At 40.3% G+C, this 17,888-nt stretch overlaps 3 protein-coding genes and 1 long non-coding RNA gene across 5 annotated transcripts; 2 read left to right on the top strand and 2 right to left on the bottom strand.

The window, feature by feature from the left end:
* Window positions 296–5,515, top strand: LOC18769975. Its single transcript, XR_002272605.1, has 5 exons — window positions 296–547; window positions 1,195–1,524; window positions 2,911–3,578; window positions 3,977–4,344; window positions 4,938–5,515. It is a non-coding gene; the product is annotated as an uncharacterized LOC18769975 (long non-coding RNA).
* On the top strand, window positions 5,999–7,302 carry LOC18771234. The gene has a single exon (XM_020568135.1). It carries the CDS (start codon window positions 6,123–6,125, stop codon window positions 6,981–6,983), a length of 861 nt encoding a protein of 286 aa, XP_020423724.1. The 5' UTR covers window positions 5,999–6,122; the 3' UTR covers window positions 6,984–7,302.
* Window positions 7,408–11,334, bottom strand: LOC18769642 (protein NUCLEAR FUSION DEFECTIVE 4). Of its 2 annotated transcripts, XM_020568134.1 has the most exons (4): window positions 10,551–11,334; window positions 8,972–9,894; window positions 8,013–8,514; window positions 7,427–7,816 (listed from the first exon to the last, which is right to left on the bottom strand). In XM_020568134.1, exons 1-3 carry the CDS (start codon window positions 10,872–10,874, stop codon window positions 8,025–8,027), a joined length of 1,737 nt encoding a protein of 578 aa, XP_020423723.1. In that variant the 5' UTR covers window positions 10,875–11,334; the 3' UTR covers window positions 7,427–7,816; window positions 8,013–8,024. The 2 variants fall into 2 exon arrangements, with proteins under 2 accessions (XP_007204209.1, XP_020423723.1); XM_007204147.2 differs by having other exon boundaries at window positions 7,408–8,514; window positions 10,551–11,333.
* On the bottom strand, window positions 15,743–16,931 carry LOC18769963. Its single transcript, XM_007202531.2, has one exon. It carries the CDS (start codon window positions 16,728–16,730, stop codon window positions 16,119–16,121), a length of 612 nt encoding a protein of 203 aa, XP_007202593.1. The 5' UTR covers window positions 16,731–16,931; the 3' UTR covers window positions 15,743–16,118.

Below are 17,888 nucleotides of genomic sequence, written 5' to 3'. Positions count from 1 at the left end.
AGTTGTGGGAGAAATTCAGAGCAGGGTTTGTTGTTGTTGTCTTGTTGATAGTAACACTCGTCAAGTCTCCAAATTGGCGGTGGCGTGCTACAAAGCCCTCCTATTTTCCCTACCAATACACCGCGTTTCAACTTTTTCACCATTGATGATCCTACCGACCGCCTTGTGACCGCCTAGCCTGCCTAGCCCGCCTAGCCCCAGCCTAGCCCGCCTAGCGCCCGCCTAGACCGCCTAGCGCCCGCCTAGACCTCCTAGCAACCGCCTAGCCTGCCTAGCCCGCCTGGCCCCAGCCTAGCCCGCCTGGACCTCCTAGCAACCGCCTAGCCCGCCTAGCGCCCGCCTAAGGACCGCCTAGCAACCGCCTAGACTGCCTAGCCCGCCTAGCCCCAGCCTAGCCTGCCTAGCGCCCGCCTAGGCCATTTATTCCATAATATTAACAATATGAGTGAGTATGTTCATGGATTTAACTTGTAAAGAAGATTTCCGAACAACAACAGATAACCCAGAGAAGTTTCATGGAGTTATCACAATGGTGGCTCTTGGCCAAGTAAGTCTCATGGAGATGGTGTTATCACAGTGTGCTATTTGCATTAGCTCTTTATCTTTTCTGTTCTTTTTGTTCATGTCTTGTTTTGATTTGTCTCTGTTACATGCTATATTTATTCATTTTAGCACCTCTCGTAGTCATTTTCATCATTAAAGTATAAAGGTTTTTGCTTAAATATTGGTGGCTCAAGGCTGGTTTTGTTAGTTTCCGTTGATTTGTAAATCTTTCGGATAATGTCCCCTGTGTCTGTTTGCTTGATATTACAATTTGCAGTTCTATTTTTCTACTTGAAGCCTATTGATACTTCTATTCGACTGAGACCTTTCAATTACATTTCATGAACATTAGTACCCACTTTATGCGAGTAGGCTAGTTATTGTTTTTATTTAGTAAACTTAGGCTACAAGCACTACTTACCTGACATCGTATCTTTTATTTTAAACATCTTTATTTGCTGATTGTAACCACTTTTCCAATCGAAATCTTTGGGTATATAAATGTTGTGGGATACATTTCTGAATGTAATTTGGGAAAGCGTGCCAAATGGTTGTGTTATTCATGATATTTTGATGCTTGTTCACAGAATTCTGACTTATGTGTTTGTTCTTCTAAAACAATTGGTTAATGTTGTTGCATCTGTCTTGTAGCACTGCTGTGGTTGCTTACTGCAGCATGTATCAAGACGGGGCGGCCTCGGACTGCTAAGAGAGCAACTGAATAGGTGGAGCAGCGGCTCTCAAAAGCAGGTGGCAAGAATACTATGACAGCAAGGCAGGGAGATATGTCAGGAAGCAAGCGAGGAAGTACCAGACCTGGAGCATCTCAGGGTATCTGGTAGCTAAACTGATGATCGAGAACCCAGCCAATCTTTCACTAATCCCTCTTGAAGAGGACAAGAAGATAGCCAAGCCAAGGCTCACCCGCTCTGCTTCCTTTTGAGTCAAACCAGTGGCAGCAGCATACATGATGCATTACAGGTATATGAGATTTCTCTTTACCCATGAATGCCGGAGGGAAACTAGCTGATTAAGCTGATTGAGTTGCAGTTTTGTGATTCATTAACATGATTTGCTAGTATGCTACTGAGATATACAGCCCCTGCATTTTCCTTTTCAGTTTCGTAATATCTGGTTTTGAATAGTAAATGGTCTATAGGCATTTTGAAAGTAATGCAACATGGCTGTTGTTCTGCTCACCAATTATTTGGCTAAGTATTTCAAGCTTTTATGGTGGGAATTTGCCTCCTATTTTCCTGCCAAATTCAGTTTGATAGGTGTGCAAATATTTTTCTTTGTGTTGTTGATAAATTTTTTTTTTACAAATGTGCCAAATTGTGATTTGGGGAAATAAGTAATGTGAGAAACAATATATATTCAAAAGGCTTCTAGCTCAAGTGGTTAAGATAAGTTCAGATTTGTTTTCCTCTCAATATATAGACAGGGGCAAAAATAACAATATATAATGACTCTTAAAAGACCTCGACCCTCAAGTTCAGATTTGAACAAGTGTCAAAGTCTGTACTTTTACTCTTTGGGAGCTGATTATGGCTTTGAGCACCATGCTCTCGACCCTGTATGTTCTTTGTTCTTCAGGTGATTTCTTTCTGTAAAATTACTACTGGATCTTGTTAAGAAATGGTAGGGAGAAAATGAAAATTAGTCCTGGGGTTACAATTTTCTCTTCTTGTTTGCAGTTTTAGTTCAAAATTTTGGGGTCTTTAGATTTTGGGCTTGAACTTGAGTTGCTAGTTGTGGACCAAATTTGGGTTATGTGATTTGAACTGATTTTGTTATACAACATCGCTCCTGTTGCCATATCTCATTATCAAAATGATAATGTGAACCAGTTTGTGTAGTGGACTGCTTGTAGGAGTGTTCATGAAACTAGAACTATATGATGCTCAATGGAACAGTGACAAATTTTCCGAGTTAGAATTTAGAAATAGGTGCAGACATGAAAGGAGTTCGTTATTGCAAAGTAACTTGCCTGCTAGAGGTGCTGTTGATTGTCTTTTTTAAAAATTTGTTGTTTCTGTCTGTAAGGATAGCATCTTGGCCTTTGAAACAAATTATGGCAAAGATTAGTGCTGAGGTATTATTAGGTAGTTAAAGACTAGATTGTTTATCGTAAAGCGTGTTTTGTCTCACCATCTATATTATAAGGCAGGATGCCTTTAGCTGAGCCAAGGTTCTTCTCTGTGTTCATGTTCCTTTTTCCTCTGTCTTAGAAAACTTTCAATTTCTTCATTGGTAATTGGCCATTGTCATAGGTTTTTTTGATAGATATCGGTTTTGTTGAATAATTTCTATACTTGATGTACGTTAAGTGTTTCGAAGGCTAATGGCACAAAGTTGTGATGGCAGATTAAGAGGGCGACAGAGTCTGCTGAAGGTTGTGTGAAATTATGGCCTGGCTTCTCACTGTATGTTTGGTCACCTGCAAAATCATGGACAGCAGTTGCACAGATTTCACCAGCTTTCTTCTTGGGGAAAACTGCATCAACATGGCATCCTAGAGCTTGAAGAGACTGAAAAGGCACAATTACCTCATAATCTTCCATGAAGTCCTACGAGTGTTGAGGGAGAGAAAATGAATGATGCTTAGTAACTGTGAGAAATATAAAATTTTGATCATTGACTAGAATAATACGTAGATATTAGGAGTCAGAGCAACAAGTCCAAGCATGGAAATGAAACCTCTGTTGACACGGGAAATAGCGGTAGTACTACTGGGGATATGTCCACAGAAAGCACAGCTGATACTCATCAAGCTGTTAATGGTTCTCATGAATTGAGGAAAACTGTAATGGTACTGTAAATGTGGATTTGCAGCACCAAGATGGTGATGTAGATAGGAAATTGGATTCTAAGCCTAGTTTCAAAAGGAACTCGTCGAGCAATAAGAATGATGAGTCTCAGGTTTTAGGGATGAAACAAAAATACGAGTTGATTGATTTGTCACCAAGAGGAGTGGGGCTTAGCGTGTGAATTCACTGAGGCATCGATTGAATATTCTTCTTAATCCTGTTCAGGTTTGATTTCTTTACCATCTTGATTAGTTGGAAAAATACATTTGCCTTCTTTGTTTAGCCAAGTGAGGTCTTTAAGTAAGGTTTAAGGTTTAAATTTCTGTGGTGTAAAAAAGATTTCCCCTTCTTTTCTTTTCAAATGAGCCAAGTAAGGTTATTACCATAAGGCTTAAGGTTTAAATCTCTGTGGGGTTGAAAAATTAAGATTTGCTAGTTTAGCCCCTTAGTGAAACAGGAAGTCCTAACAGTACATTCTAATTGCTGATGATTATGAACATCACATGCTGGGCTCTATTTTCAGTTGATTTCTATGGAGTACTTGGTGAACCTATTCTCTATTAATATTTGTGATGTATCATATATTGTTGCTTAATTGTTGCATGTTTTTGTGTTTCATGTAGGTTTTTGAGCTGAGCTCAACACAAGGACCGGAGGTGTGTCTTTATTTATTCAGAAAGGTGCCGCACTTCAGAGTTCTTGTTTGTGGGGGAGATGGTACTGTTGGTTGGGTTCTGAATTCCATAGAAAAGCAAAACTTTGTGTCTCCTCCTCCAGTTGCTATTCTACCTGTCGGAACATGGAATGATCTGGCTAGAGTTTTGTCATGGGGAGGTGGTTTGGGCTCAGTGGAGAGACAAGGAGGCCTTTGCACCGTTTTGCACCACATAGAGCATGTTGCAGTAACCATTCTTGATCGTTGGAAGGTAGCAATTATAAATCAACAGGGGAAAGCAGCTCCAATCGCCTAAGTTTATCAACTACTATCTTGGTAAGTAATTGTGATCATCTGGTTTATAAATGGGATAACTCTGAGCAGTTAGTTGGAGTGCTGTATTTTGGTTGGATTTTTCTGGTTCTCAGGTTCTTAGTATGTCTATAGTTATTGACTTGAGTTATGGCTTCAACAAAGTTCTCAAATCAGCTCACATTAGTTTTGTACCCCTAGTCTTACTCGGTTGTATTGGGTCAGTTATCAATTGGTTTGTTGTTTATTATGAAAAATATTGTCAATGGGTTTGGCTTTACATCTTTACTGTCTTCTGATTTTTCAGTCTGTATAAATAAAATACTGTTACTGTTATTTGGATTTCTTCTGTAAGGAAAAAAGGAAATAAATTTTTTTTTTGGTCTGGGGCCTGGCCTGGTTTCAGCAACCATGTACATTGGCTATATCCCATCATGGCCAGGTCTCTCTCTCTCTCTCTCTCTCTCTCTCTCTCTGGACAAAAGGATGTTGATTTGTTTCATGAAATTTAGGCTTTACTTGCACTAGTTCCTATAGATTCTCTTCCAATGACAATCAGTTTATAGATAAACCTTTCTCTAGTTTGTCATATTGTCTCATCTGGTTGTGTTGTGCAGGCCTTCATGTTGAAGAGGGCTGATGAGGAGCCACTTGGTCATGCAGCTGCCATTATCACTGATTCACTGGTGTTGTTGAGAATGCTGAGACCAACCATGTAATAAGTGCAGTGCAGAAGCGAGCTCTTCTTCAAGAAATGGTGCTGAGGCTGACTTAGAAGTTTCCTCTTGCTGCTTGCTGCTTGGATTAGTAATCAAAGTTTTGATTGTATCTTCCTTTTCTTTCTTTCAGAAATATTCTCTTGGATGTCTTGACACTTTGTTTGGAAATGCGACTCAAGCCTTGTGCGTAGAAGGGTGAATATATTTGAAGATATATTTTAATGTGTAAAGAGTATAGCCGGGCGGCTATACTGTTTAAATTTATTTGAATATTTAAATAGTATAGGGGGTGACTATACTTTTAAGAGTATAGCCGGGCGGCTATACTTTTTAAGTATATTTTAATGTTTAAATATTGTAGATTTTGTAGTAGGTTGTTAAGTGTAGTCATATCTCTTTAACGATTTTGGGTGACAGACACAAGATCACGAGTAAAGTGAGCAGGTAAAATACTAAACAGTGAGGCTAAAAGTGATTGGGGCCCGTGAAATCTAGTGCTTTGAACTTTGCTCTGCTCTTATTGGTTTCATAAAGGCAAAGGCGCAGTAGGTTATCGAATTTAATATGCTAACTGCTCCCTTAATTTTGGGTCCCTAATTTATCACCAATCATTTAGTATTTACCTGCCCACTGTCACACTCACACTCAAACTCTCTTCTCTTCTGTTGTATTTTGGCAACATTTACTCTTTGCTGCGTAAGCTTTGTCTCTTAACTCAAACTTTTAACCTGTTCAGTGAAAGAAACTCATTTGGGATCTTTAGGTCACGAGGTCGTTCAAGTGTTGATGCTCCAACTTCCAGGATATTGCTAATGTCACAATCAGTCTCCAGCAACCATCCAAATTTTCCACAGAGAGAAATTAGAGGGAAGGAGGGAGGGAGGAGGCCCCCATCATTAACTTCCAAAATGAATAGCAACTTACCCACCACATTAATTAATTGGGCTTATCCGTTTTCACTTCCCTTCCCTTATCATCTCCTTCCTCCCTTCTTCTTATAATAATATTTGTATGTCTCCAAACCACAACCTCACCTCACATATATAAATTTTGCATCACATAACATAACATCACTTTTATATAATGGACTGGTTCTCATGGCTGTCAAAAACTGGTCTTGATCCATCGCTTATCTACGAGTATGGCCTCGCCTTCTCTCGCAACGAGCTGCAATTCGAGGACGTGAGTTACTTCGACCATGAGTTTCTGCAGAGCATGGGGATTTCTGTGGCCAAACACAGGCTAGAGATACTCAAGCTTGCCAAGAAGGAGAGGAGTGGATTAGGAGGCCACCCAAGGTCGCTTTCAACGCTAAGCTGGGCGCTTATCAGAACCAAGAAGTGCTTCAGCAAGTACTTTAACAAGTGGGTTTTTCACGAGGACCTGTCTCTTAAGGATGCGGGTGAGGGGGCAGCTAGGTATCAAGACCATTGGAGAGGAGCTTTGTTGAGGAAACACAAGGCCACTGTCAATGGGGAGGTGAAGGAAGAGAAGCCAGTAATGTTCAAAACTAGAAGCATGGCGCTTTCTGGACCTTTGGATGGGAGAGTCCAAGAGAGATTGATGGCCAATAATAATAATAATAATAATAATCATAGGAGCTTGAAGCTATCTGGGCCGTTGGATGGGAAGGTTCATGAGAGGTTGATGTATACAAATAGAAGCCCAAGACTTACAGGTCCTTCGGATGTGAATGGAAGGGCACCAGAGAGGCTGTTGGTTGAAACTACTAGGAGCCCTAAGTTGTCTGGGCCTTTGCAGGGAAGAACACATGAGAGGCTCATGGTCTCAAACAAAAGTCCAAGGCTGTCTGGTCCTCTGGATGGAAGACTTGTTGTGAGCCCAAATTTTTGCACTCCATATGAGAAGGAAAGGGTTGACGATGTTGATTACGATGATCATTCACTTTGGACTGCACTGTTTCAGGATATGAAACCCACTTGATAGTTTCTCTCTGCACTCCTAGTATTTGCAACCATTTTTGTTCGTGTGAAAAAGGAAAAGACGCATGTTCAGACAGAGTGGCCTGGACTTGACCATTTTTCGGTGTGTTCGTTAAAGTTCGTGGATTATTTCCTCAGTTTGAGGTACTCTCATTTATCTTCAGATGGAAAAGAAAGCCCTAAATATATTTACTGGTTGATTTGTCCAATGTTTATTTGTAGTTTTCTTCACTTCAGCCATGTATGTATGCCTTCATTGGGGCAAATTCTGGGTTGAGTTCCTATCATCTATCAATCAGTGAACTTAATGGCATTTGATTGCAATCGGGACTAGCTTTACAGCAAACTTCCATGATTCAGACAGACTCTTGTTATGAGATTTGTACTTTTGCATTAACTAGTCGACTTCAACAACACATGGAGAATAATTGCCACCCAACAAAATATTAAACACTACAACATATTTAACTGTCATATCTATCCATCATCCACTTCCAACCAAGCAGCTAAATTCATTCAATCCAAACAATTATTGAAACCTATAACTGAATTTCGTAATCATCCCTGAGCGACATCATACATGTCCTCATGATGCCAAAGGAACCCCTTATAGGTATCGTAGTCTTCACTGATGCCGGAGGGCAGAGTGCTGTTGATAATTATATGATAACTTCACCGAGAAGGACACAACATCGACTCTTGACGCATTTGACGTTGAAGTAAGTAAATGCCACAACTTTCTTATCTAATTTACTGCTCAGTACTTACCATGTAGTTCATAGGAGGCACTCAAGAGCTATAATAAGTCTCAAACTGCAGCTTTGTATACAGCACCTGAAATATTGCATATTAGTATTGTAACCAACAAAAGTACAAATAAGATCGAGCCTTGGCATGCGTAGATCCTATTGGTGCCCAAACATGGACTCCATTGATGGGAGTTTCGAGATCTCCAACAGTTCTACCAATATGCGCAAGACCTTCAAGGAGTATATAGGATGGCTCCTTGGACAGTTGAACTTCCACTCACCACACATTGTTCTTAATGGTTTGTACTTTGCGGTACCCTGAAGGAACCCCCAGCATAAAGCATTTGGTAAACAGGCTTTATCCTTATAGACAGAACAATGCTCAAGATGGTACCCACGCCACAGACAGCTGCCAGAACAAGGAAGGTCAGCCTAAAGCAATTTGGACCCAAGCAGGAGACATTTGTCCCATAGATATTATTACTCCCATGCTGCTTTGCTGCTTCATTATCATATACGTACCCTGCTAGGAGACCTGAAAAAAGAAATGCGCCTAGAGGATTCCCTAATGACATGAAATTGTAGAATATGCCAAAATGCCTCAATCCAAAGAGTTCCGAGACTGTTGGGATCATGATAGAAAATTGGACTCCATAGCAGATTCCAAGTAATGCAGTTGCAGCATAAAGGGTTCCACTGATGGCAGAAGCAAACAGCAGATATGTACCAATCATTATAATTTGAGTGCATGTCATCCAAACTGTCCGAGGGATTGTTTTTGACCTGCAAAGAGAAGTTTCTCTAAATCAAAAGGACCTCCATTTGGATGTTGGAACAACATAAAACCTCAAGCATATTCATGTAGCATAGCTAATTTCACGGAGAGGACAATTAGCAGAGTCTGCTTTATTATTTTGAACTTCACTATATATCTATAGAAGTTCTATCTAAAAGAAAAGTTCAACTGTCTGTTTTTGGGGACAAATTACAAGGTTGAATTGAGAGTTCTGAATTAATAGCTGACTACATTGACTGCATTAATAACTGAGTTTGCCTCATTGCCGGTCTGTTTCATATTCTTGAGGATCTCGCAAATATCAAATTACTCAAATCACAAACATTTCAACAACAGTACTTCTCTTATCCCTTAGTTTACAGTTGATAATTGGTTTGGATCAAGAATGATGTGCTAACACACACTTACCTGAAGATTAGCCATAAGGGATAAATGTTTACTGACCTGACAAAATGTTCAGAAACAACTCCTCCACCAAGACGTCCCACAAAATTGCCAAAGCTGAAGAGAGACAGCAAGATTGTGGTATCACGAAATCCTTGTGCAATCCCTATTTGGGCTAGATTATTGAGAACAGTTACCCCAGAACCAACCCCTACAAAATAAACCACGAATAGGAGCCAGAAGTCAGCCTTGACCACAGCTTCACTAAACTTGAAATCCTCCCCTCTTTTGGGCCTTCTCTTTCTCTTCACTGCCCCCTCACCCTCTGCAAGAAGCATAGCTACATCAGATGAATCATCACCTTCACTTGCCAGGCTGCTTGTTGATGGAGATGGTTTCAGCAGTGGTTCTGTTTTGTCTGCATTGCCTTCTCCATTATCCAAGCCTTCCGCATGGTTCAAACTATCAGAAGACCCAACTGTTTGACCAAGCGTCCCTGATTTGCTGGCTCTGGTGGGATACAATGTCATTTTTACAGGAATTGCAAGTGGGGCCATGAGAAGCAGAACCATTATGACAACAAAAGTGTTGGTAACTGTAGCACTTAAGGTAAGGACATCATCCAATACCGTAGTTGTGAGAACATATAACCCAAGCACAACGCTTGCAACTTGGATGAAAAGAAAGTGGCCACGCTCTGCAGGGTCTTGACTAGAAGCTGGAGTACAAGGCCTAACGAAATACATCATGCTGAAACATAGAATTGGAATCCCAAGTACCAGGAAGAGTAGAAGCTTAGAAGATGAATTACGAAGCAGAACGCTGTAAATTTCTGTAAATACAGCTGCGCTGAGACCCCCATAACCTTTTAGAATACCAGCAACCATGCCACGACTAAGAGGGAAGTTTCTCATATTGGTTACAAGCACAGCCGTGGTAAACCAAGCATTACTATTAGTGGCAACACAAAGGGCAATCCATAACTGCATTACCAAAGAAAATTCAAGTTAGAATTTATAATCTTAATTCTTAATTCTTAGAAAGTTTCTGTATTTGCAGATAAACCATATCCATCCGCAATCATTTAATTGGATAATCAAATCTCCACAAAAAAAGACAAAAAAGAATGGCCAAAAGAAAGCTGCTTGCAATTTACCAATGAATCTGAGTTTCTTTAATGGAATGGCATTAACCAAGCAACCCCGCAAGGTCAGATCAAATGCAAGCACACCAATTTTTGTCAACCAATTCGTTCAAAAGTTTTAGAAAGAATTAACAGTTTAACAGGAAAGCATGTTAATAATAACATCATCAATCCCATAAAGAAAGCTAATAATCTTTGGAACTAGTTCCGATTTAACATATCACAAGTGGATAACCCTTGAATTGTAATTTGCAACGAGAATATTCCACTCTGGGTGGTGAACTTCATAACTGTTTTTTCATTTTTCAGAGAAGAGGAAATTCCTAGTAGTGTCTCAAAACGAAAACAATCTGGAAGCAAAAGTCGCTCTATCAAAGTCAAATTCAAACATCACTAAATCGTACATGATAATCACTGAAAAAAAGAACCCATTAAGCCATATTTCCAAGCAATCAGATGAGCAAAAGGATTGAAAGAGAGAAAGAAAAAACATACCAACCAGTAGGGCAGAGGGTGAAGTGTGCGGCTGACAACAAGCCAGAGGACACCATAACCAGAGAAGCAAGCGAGAGCGCCAATCAGAAGAATGACCCAAGGCGGGAGCTTGTTGGATGCAATACCTGGTATGAGACCAACATTTTCACCTATGTCATTGGCCACACCAAGCATGGTCAGCTGTCGCTGGTTGAAACCCAGAACCGATTTCAGCGAGTGAGAGTAAAGTGGAAAAGTGTAGGCATTGCCTGCTGCTATTTGGACCCAAACTGCTGCTCCCAATCCCACCCATGGCGGTCTGGTCCCTGCTTTAACGGTCACCATGGATGGAAGCTGCTAGAAAACTCAGCTCAGACAAGAACAAGAGGAAGAAGAAGCTGCTAATTAAAGTTTGTGTTGTTGCTGTTGAGAGTTAAGAGGAGAGGAAAGAAGAGGAGATATGTGGGCAGGGCGGTGGTCTGAATCGATTATCTGGGTTTGTTGTAGAAAGAAAGATGAACCAATGACTTGGAGTTGGCGTTTGGCATTTGGGACTTTCCTTCGGTTTTGGTCTATTGATCGACTCTCTCTTTCTCTTCCTTTCCTTGTATGTGAAATTTTATTTTATTTTTTAATATTTATTTGTGTATAGTTATTAGATAATTATAACGAAAAAAGAATGAAGCCAAATTGGCAACTGTGGCCGAGGAAGATCAAGCATGACGATTTTAATTGCAAGCAGCAAAACATCGCCCTGTGTCTGTCTCTGATCCTGCTCTCTCCTCTCGTCCTCCTCTCTCTGACGCAGAGGAGACGAACGGGTCATGCCGCGTGACAAGGAGAAGGAGCTAGCTAGGGCCGTGTCACCTGATTTGTGGGCCCTACTCGGTGAGTCATTTCGTTTCCTGTTGTCCAAAAAGTAAACAAACTGAGCCGGTGCTCGGGAAAAGCGTGGCTGTGCTTTGCTCCTCGCAGGGCACGTGTGTTAGGAGCCGATCATTTTTTTTTTTCGTCAAATAATCAATTTTCTCAAAGTTGAAATAAATAATAATATATTGAATAAATAAATAAATTTAGCACACATTATGTAGTTTTACTCTCTTCTTCTTTTTTTTTTGTCTGATCTGTGGTTTTATACAGGATGCTGATTTTTTAACTAGAATTGTGCTCTTGTTTTTTTTATCGTAACAACAATTGGGTTGTAGATATTATCCATTGACATTGTACACATTCTCCAACATAAATAAATAAATGTATTTTGGGGGTGGTTATAAAGAAGGGCAAGCTAGTCTTTTCAGTTGGAAAATAAGTGATAGGGTTTTCCTAAGATAAAAGAATCCAATTGTTGTGCAAATGTCACAAGTAACTTGGATTACATGGCATATGATTCAGAAGAACAAGTCATAGGATGATTATATATATTAGGAGAGTGTGATTGTTACAAAAGAAATGTGGGTGGCCCATGGATCATCAGTCTGTCTGGTTCTTCTGCTTGCTTCCAAGTTCCAAGTTCCAAGTTCCAAGTTCTTTCCTTCCAAATTAATTAAAGAAGAAAGAATGCAGAGAGAGAGAGCCCATTCTTTGAATTTGAGCGCACGTTGCCTTTATTTATATGATTCATTGATATGGCAGGCAGACAGACAGACAGACAGAGCCTGGATCCCTTTTTTTTCTCCAAAGAGAGGGCTCACTCACATCCTCCAAACTTAGGCTACAAGTCCTCCTTTCCTTTATTATACTTGCTGTACACTAACATTTCCCTTTTCCTGGAAATCCAACATATTATTGGGGGAATGGGCTTCTTTCTGGTTTGGTTGCTGCGAATGGGTAACGCTGTTTTAGGAAGGGCTTCATCTCTCTCTCTCCCTCTCTCTCTCTCTCTCTCTCTATTTGAGCCCGTTAAGAAAAGGCCCAGCTGCTGTTAAAGGAGGTGGGTGAGGCTGTGGCCTCATCAATATAAAGGAACCACTCGAATGAATGAATCCCCCACATGTTATAATGCGATCCAGCTGCATTTTGATTGTCCATGGAATTTAGGTCAGTCCATCTAAGTCTTCTTTCTTTCTTTCTTTATAGGGTAATTACATTTTTGGTCACTGAGGTTATAATATTAAATTTTTGGTGATCAAATTTAAATTCGAGCCTAACATTTAATGAAAAATAGAAAAATAAAAGTATATTTAAACTCCAACAAACAAATACTCTAAAGAGCAAAGGCCTCGTTTGTTACACAGGATTGTCTTAGCATAGATTATGCTTAAGGATTGTTGTTGATTGGCTTGGCTTGGTTTAAACTAAATTACATTTGTCATACATTTGGTGTATGCTTGGACTATAACTAAATTTTATTTTTAAAAAAAATTAAGCATAATTATTTTTTTAGTCACATTTTTGTTGGGTTTCTAGTCACATTTTTGTTGTTTCCCAGAAATTTGATGAAGAAGCATGATGGTATACATACAAGAATATGATATGCATCTTCTTTATGCTAGTTATTTTTGTTCTGACTGTGATGGTGGGAGGTTTGGAACGATTGCAGCGCTCGACGATAACGAGAGACTATTTGTCCCTACTTTCTACACGAACTTCACTAACACCACCTAATGAGGTGTTTTTGTTGAAACCAGTACTAGTAATCCCACTTAAAATTAGTACAAACTACCAAGTAAAACAAACATAGAATAAAAAGTTAATACAAGCCAGTCCAAGTCTAAAAAATGTGCCAAACAAGCCCTAGTACTGAGGTGAATAGTGAATGGGCATGGTGTCCTCATGTCATGTCATCAAGCTTATCCAGTTATATATCTTCTTCTTTATTTGGGTCCAAACTTACCTTTCAAGAAAATAACGTTACGATAACCAAAGATATTTGCGCAGAGGCAGAGGCAGAGGCCCCACCCCCACTAGTATAAATCAAATACAATGAGTAATACAGCTGTTTCTGTTGTGAATATATTTATACCAACAGGATCCTCTTCTTGCGCGCGGGCGAGAGCAACAATTTCTCTCTCTCTCTCTCTCTCTCTCTCTCTCTCTCTCAAGACATACACGTACCAAACCAAGTTACCAACAAACAAACACAGAAGATTAGTAAAGGGTTTTCTACATTATAAATCAATGCTACAATTACAATCCCAAAAGGCTAGCTGCTAAATAACTCAACTGCAAGTCCTACGCTACAAAAGTTGATAACCGAAAATATTTTGCGTAAAATATGGGTGGGCACCGGGCACGGGGCACTGGGCACTGGGCTGTGTGAATCTGTGATGTGATGTGGCCTTATGGCCCTTATCCTTATCCCACCTTATGCTGCCTACCACTTTGAATTTTGCAGACCAGCCGTAACAAACAAACAAACAAATGTAACAAACAGAAAGGAATAGGATCACTATCCATAATCCATCGTCACCCCTCCAACACCCCCACGTGGATGGTACATGCACCATGGCGCTGGCGTGACGGGTTTTGTCATTACCCGAACCCGAACAATACTCCTGGGCCCCACCCACTTCCTCTTCCAATTTGGTTGCGAACTTGCGAGTTGCATGCACAAGCACATTGCACATACAATACAACATGTATTCCCATTCCAACTTCACTTTCTTTCCCCTGTCGATCCTTTTGATGGGAAACTCATTTTGCTCTGCATTGCACCACTTTCATATTAAAAAAGATTAGGGTTGGGATCTGACACGTAATGTCTAGCGTGCTACATATCCAGGTACAGTGCAGTGCAGCCGCTAAAAATAAACAAGCAGTGCTATATAAAGTAACACAACTAGCAAAACTAAAATACTATTTACAAAGGCCCCTTGTACTTGTGGATGTGATGTGACTGAATGCTACTTATATAATTGAGTTGAAGCTAAATTCATTTCCATTTTGCTAAACGGATAAACCAAGTTTGAACGTTTGTCTCAGCACTAAAAGACACTGCCCAAACAAAATACATAAACACCAGCTCCCCTAGCTATGTCAAATCAAATCCCTTCCTTTTCCTTCCCTGCGCACCCATGCCCATGACTATTTATGCTTGGCTTCTTTTTCAAAACCTTATCTTCCACACACACAAACAGAAATAACATTATTTTGCTTGTGAAATATTGACCGGGAATATAAAAAAATGTCATGCTCATTGCATAAAGTTTTTCTCTGGGTGGGGACCGCTAAAGTCCCTTTTTTTCTTTTGTTATTGAATTGGATGAAGATGGATGAATGGGATGATACACATACAGTTGAACTTGAATTTTAAGCAGCTGTACTCCTTTAGGCCTATGGGCCCCTTCATTTTGGGCAAATGTTGCTTTAATTAATCCAATTGCAACCCAACTTGTTTAGGTCCAGTCGTCTCGCACATCGACTTCCCCATAATTATTAATTCCGTCACCCTTCACTTTTTAATATTCCCAAATAACAAAAGAGAGAGAAAAAAGGAGACGAATCAAAATTTATAAGTTCAACCGATTTGATTCCAAACAATTCTAAAAAATGTGTGTTGAGCAATAATCATTTTGGCATCTTTAAAAAGAAAAGAAAAGGGACTGGTTCATCGTCATCGTCCATAATTATGGACTGACTGATCATTATAGCAATTTTTAAACTTCTGTTCCTTTGTTGCTTCACATCACATGCTACCCTCAGGTGCCCGGCACCAGCTGCTCATCATCATGAACAAATCCCCAACTTTATTCTTTTTTTCTTTTCTAATTTAAGTTAATTGTACTGTTCATTAATTTTAGAAAGAGCATTCATTAGATTCGTTTTAGTCCAATAATCCTTCCCTCCAAAGGTCATCTAATTGGCATTTTCTAGCCCCGATTTCTCAAATAAATTGCAGTCCAATCCAATCGGTGCGAATTCCACGGAGATTTTACATACCTGAAACAAAAAGAAAATAAAAAGAACAATTAATAAAAGAATGAAAAACGAAACAATTAATTCATATCAAATCAACCTCCGATAGCCCCCTTATGAATCCAGGACCTGGTACGGGGTAAACGGAAGGAACATACGGTCAACCCACAATATACCAGACAAGACGCATGATGATACGTATACGCCTACCGTCACAGCATAACGGATAACGGAACACGTCAAAACTAACGGAACGGAGAACGCACACGATGCTGATTGAATGGCTAACGGAAAACCAACCCGGAGAAGTTGAAGAAATGGGCTCAACTAACTAGTAGTGCCAATTGCCAAACCCAAGCCAAGTAATGAAATCTGCTTGCTTCGAATTTAATTTTGCCTGCTAAATTTATGCTTATATGGAAGTTTAATAAGGTCCCAGAAAGCTTGGAGCAGCCAACAAAGGCGCGCCACTCATACAAATATATGCGTACTTATATATACAGAATCATAGCTAGGTATCGTATCGATTCATATCGATTCATATCAACATATTCCCCTAGCAGTAGCACTTCGGTCACCAATCGGTCAGATCACTCACACTTTCACCGGATCCTGACACTTCATCGCCGCCGAGCGCGGCCTCACCTCGCCGGAAGATCTCAAAGGATGTGCAAGAATAGCTCAGGATCTAAAGGACTCAAGTTTCGATTTTAATTTCAAAATTAATTTTTCCAATTACTCGTGTGACTTGGACATGGTGGAGAGCCGGCTGGGCCTTGGCCGGAAATCGGCTCTTCTCCTTTGGCTGTGGGAAGAGGGGCGAATCAGAGCGGACAAAGCGCGCCGCACCAGATCGCCTTCGACGCCGCCGATTCTCACGAGCGAGTTCGTCATCGCCGATCTCCGAGCGTTGAGGCGGTTCTGCGAGTAGGGCGCCGAAGCGGTCACGTGGGAGCTGAAGTTCTTGTGGAGGCTGCAACGGAACGAACCGGGGTGATTTGTAGGGGAACACATACAGGTGCGCTTCTGGTTGCTGATCTGACGGCTCTTCACGGCGTTGTGGTGGTTGCTGTTGCCATGTGGAGTGACGGAGATGGAGCGGCTCGGGGAGATGGGGCGGTCAAGGGAGAAGCGTACGGACTGGGCGGAGGGTGAGGAGCTGGCGAGGTTGAGGCGCGTGGGAGAGGCGGCGCGCTGGAAAAAACTGGAGGAGCGGGAAGAGAAGCTGGAAGTGGAGGAGGCGAAGGCTGAGGAGGACGAATACTGAGTGTTGTGGAATCTTCCAGCGGGTGAAGCCGAGCGGATGACTGGCCCGCACGATGATCTTCTAGAACTTGCTGCTGCCATGTTTGTTGATCAGGTTGAGATTTTAGAGAGAGAAGATTGGAGACTGAAAGAGAGAGAAAGAGAGAGAAAGAGAGGGAGGGTTTTTTTTTCTTTTCTTTTTGTGTAAGCTGCGTTTCGCTGCCCAATTCGGCAAACCTAGCTTCACTCGAGCTATGTATTTATAGTGAATGAGGGAGGGAGAAAATGGCTCAGGTCCCGCGATATTTATTTATTCGGTTTTCTTTCGTACCCCTAGATTTTTGCTTATTTATGTTGTGGGTACTACGACTGCCACGCGTATTATTTATTGCAATTAAATTGTGTTTTTACTATAAAAGCTAGGATTTCTACTCCAATGCCTGCCCTAATTATAATTAGAAAGAGAGTAATCGACAGTATTTGTACTTTTTTTTTTAATTTGGAGAATAATTAATCATATGAGAGATGAATTTGGATTTGATTAAATAAATTGAAGAAATTTGTGGCTTAAAAGGTTGTGATAAAAAATACAAAGTACCTGCCTAATTGTAATTACAGAAAAACTAATTATGGAAAAGTTATGGGCATCTTAGCAACATTTAACCTAACCAGAGCAACGGTTGGGGGGTTGGTTAGAGAGTATAGTAAACTAGGGGCGAGGTTAAGATTTTGCAGTTTGGGCACCAACGGTTTCGACGCCAAGCTATGGGCAGTGCAGCCCGCAGAGACGAAGTCACGCAGAAGAGCAATTAAATAAAATTAAATAAAATTAAATAAAAATAAAAATAAAAAAGCAGACTGTTTTATCTGACAGCGTTTCAGAGTAGTCAAGCGACCCTTCTCCCACGTACTTCCGTTTTGACACGCGCACACACACAATCGCCTCTTAAATTCCACGTACGTACGCTGTAAAACGCTACCAACTTTACTCTCTCTCCTCAGCCCCTTGTTTTGTTAATTTCGTTTTATTTTTAAATATAAATTATGCGATAATTAATTAGTTTTGTCTAACACTGAGGAGGAGGAGGAGGAGATTAGCTGTTTTCACTCGCGGCATGTATTAGGTAAGGGTATGTAAATAACAAATATTATTTCTTTAATGATATGTATGTAATGGTTGTAATCTTTTTTAATTAAGAGAGATAATAATATATTAAATTTACATACACATTATATATATATTATAATTCAAATTCAAAT

This window comes from Prunus persica, chromosome G7, assembly GCF_000346465.2.
Source record: "Prunus persica cultivar Lovell chromosome G7, Prunus_persica_NCBIv2, whole genome shotgun sequence".
Lineage (NCBI taxonomy): Eukaryota > Viridiplantae > Streptophyta > Magnoliopsida > Rosales > Rosaceae > Prunus > Prunus persica.
This window is presented reverse-complemented; position numbering and strand designations above follow the sequence as displayed.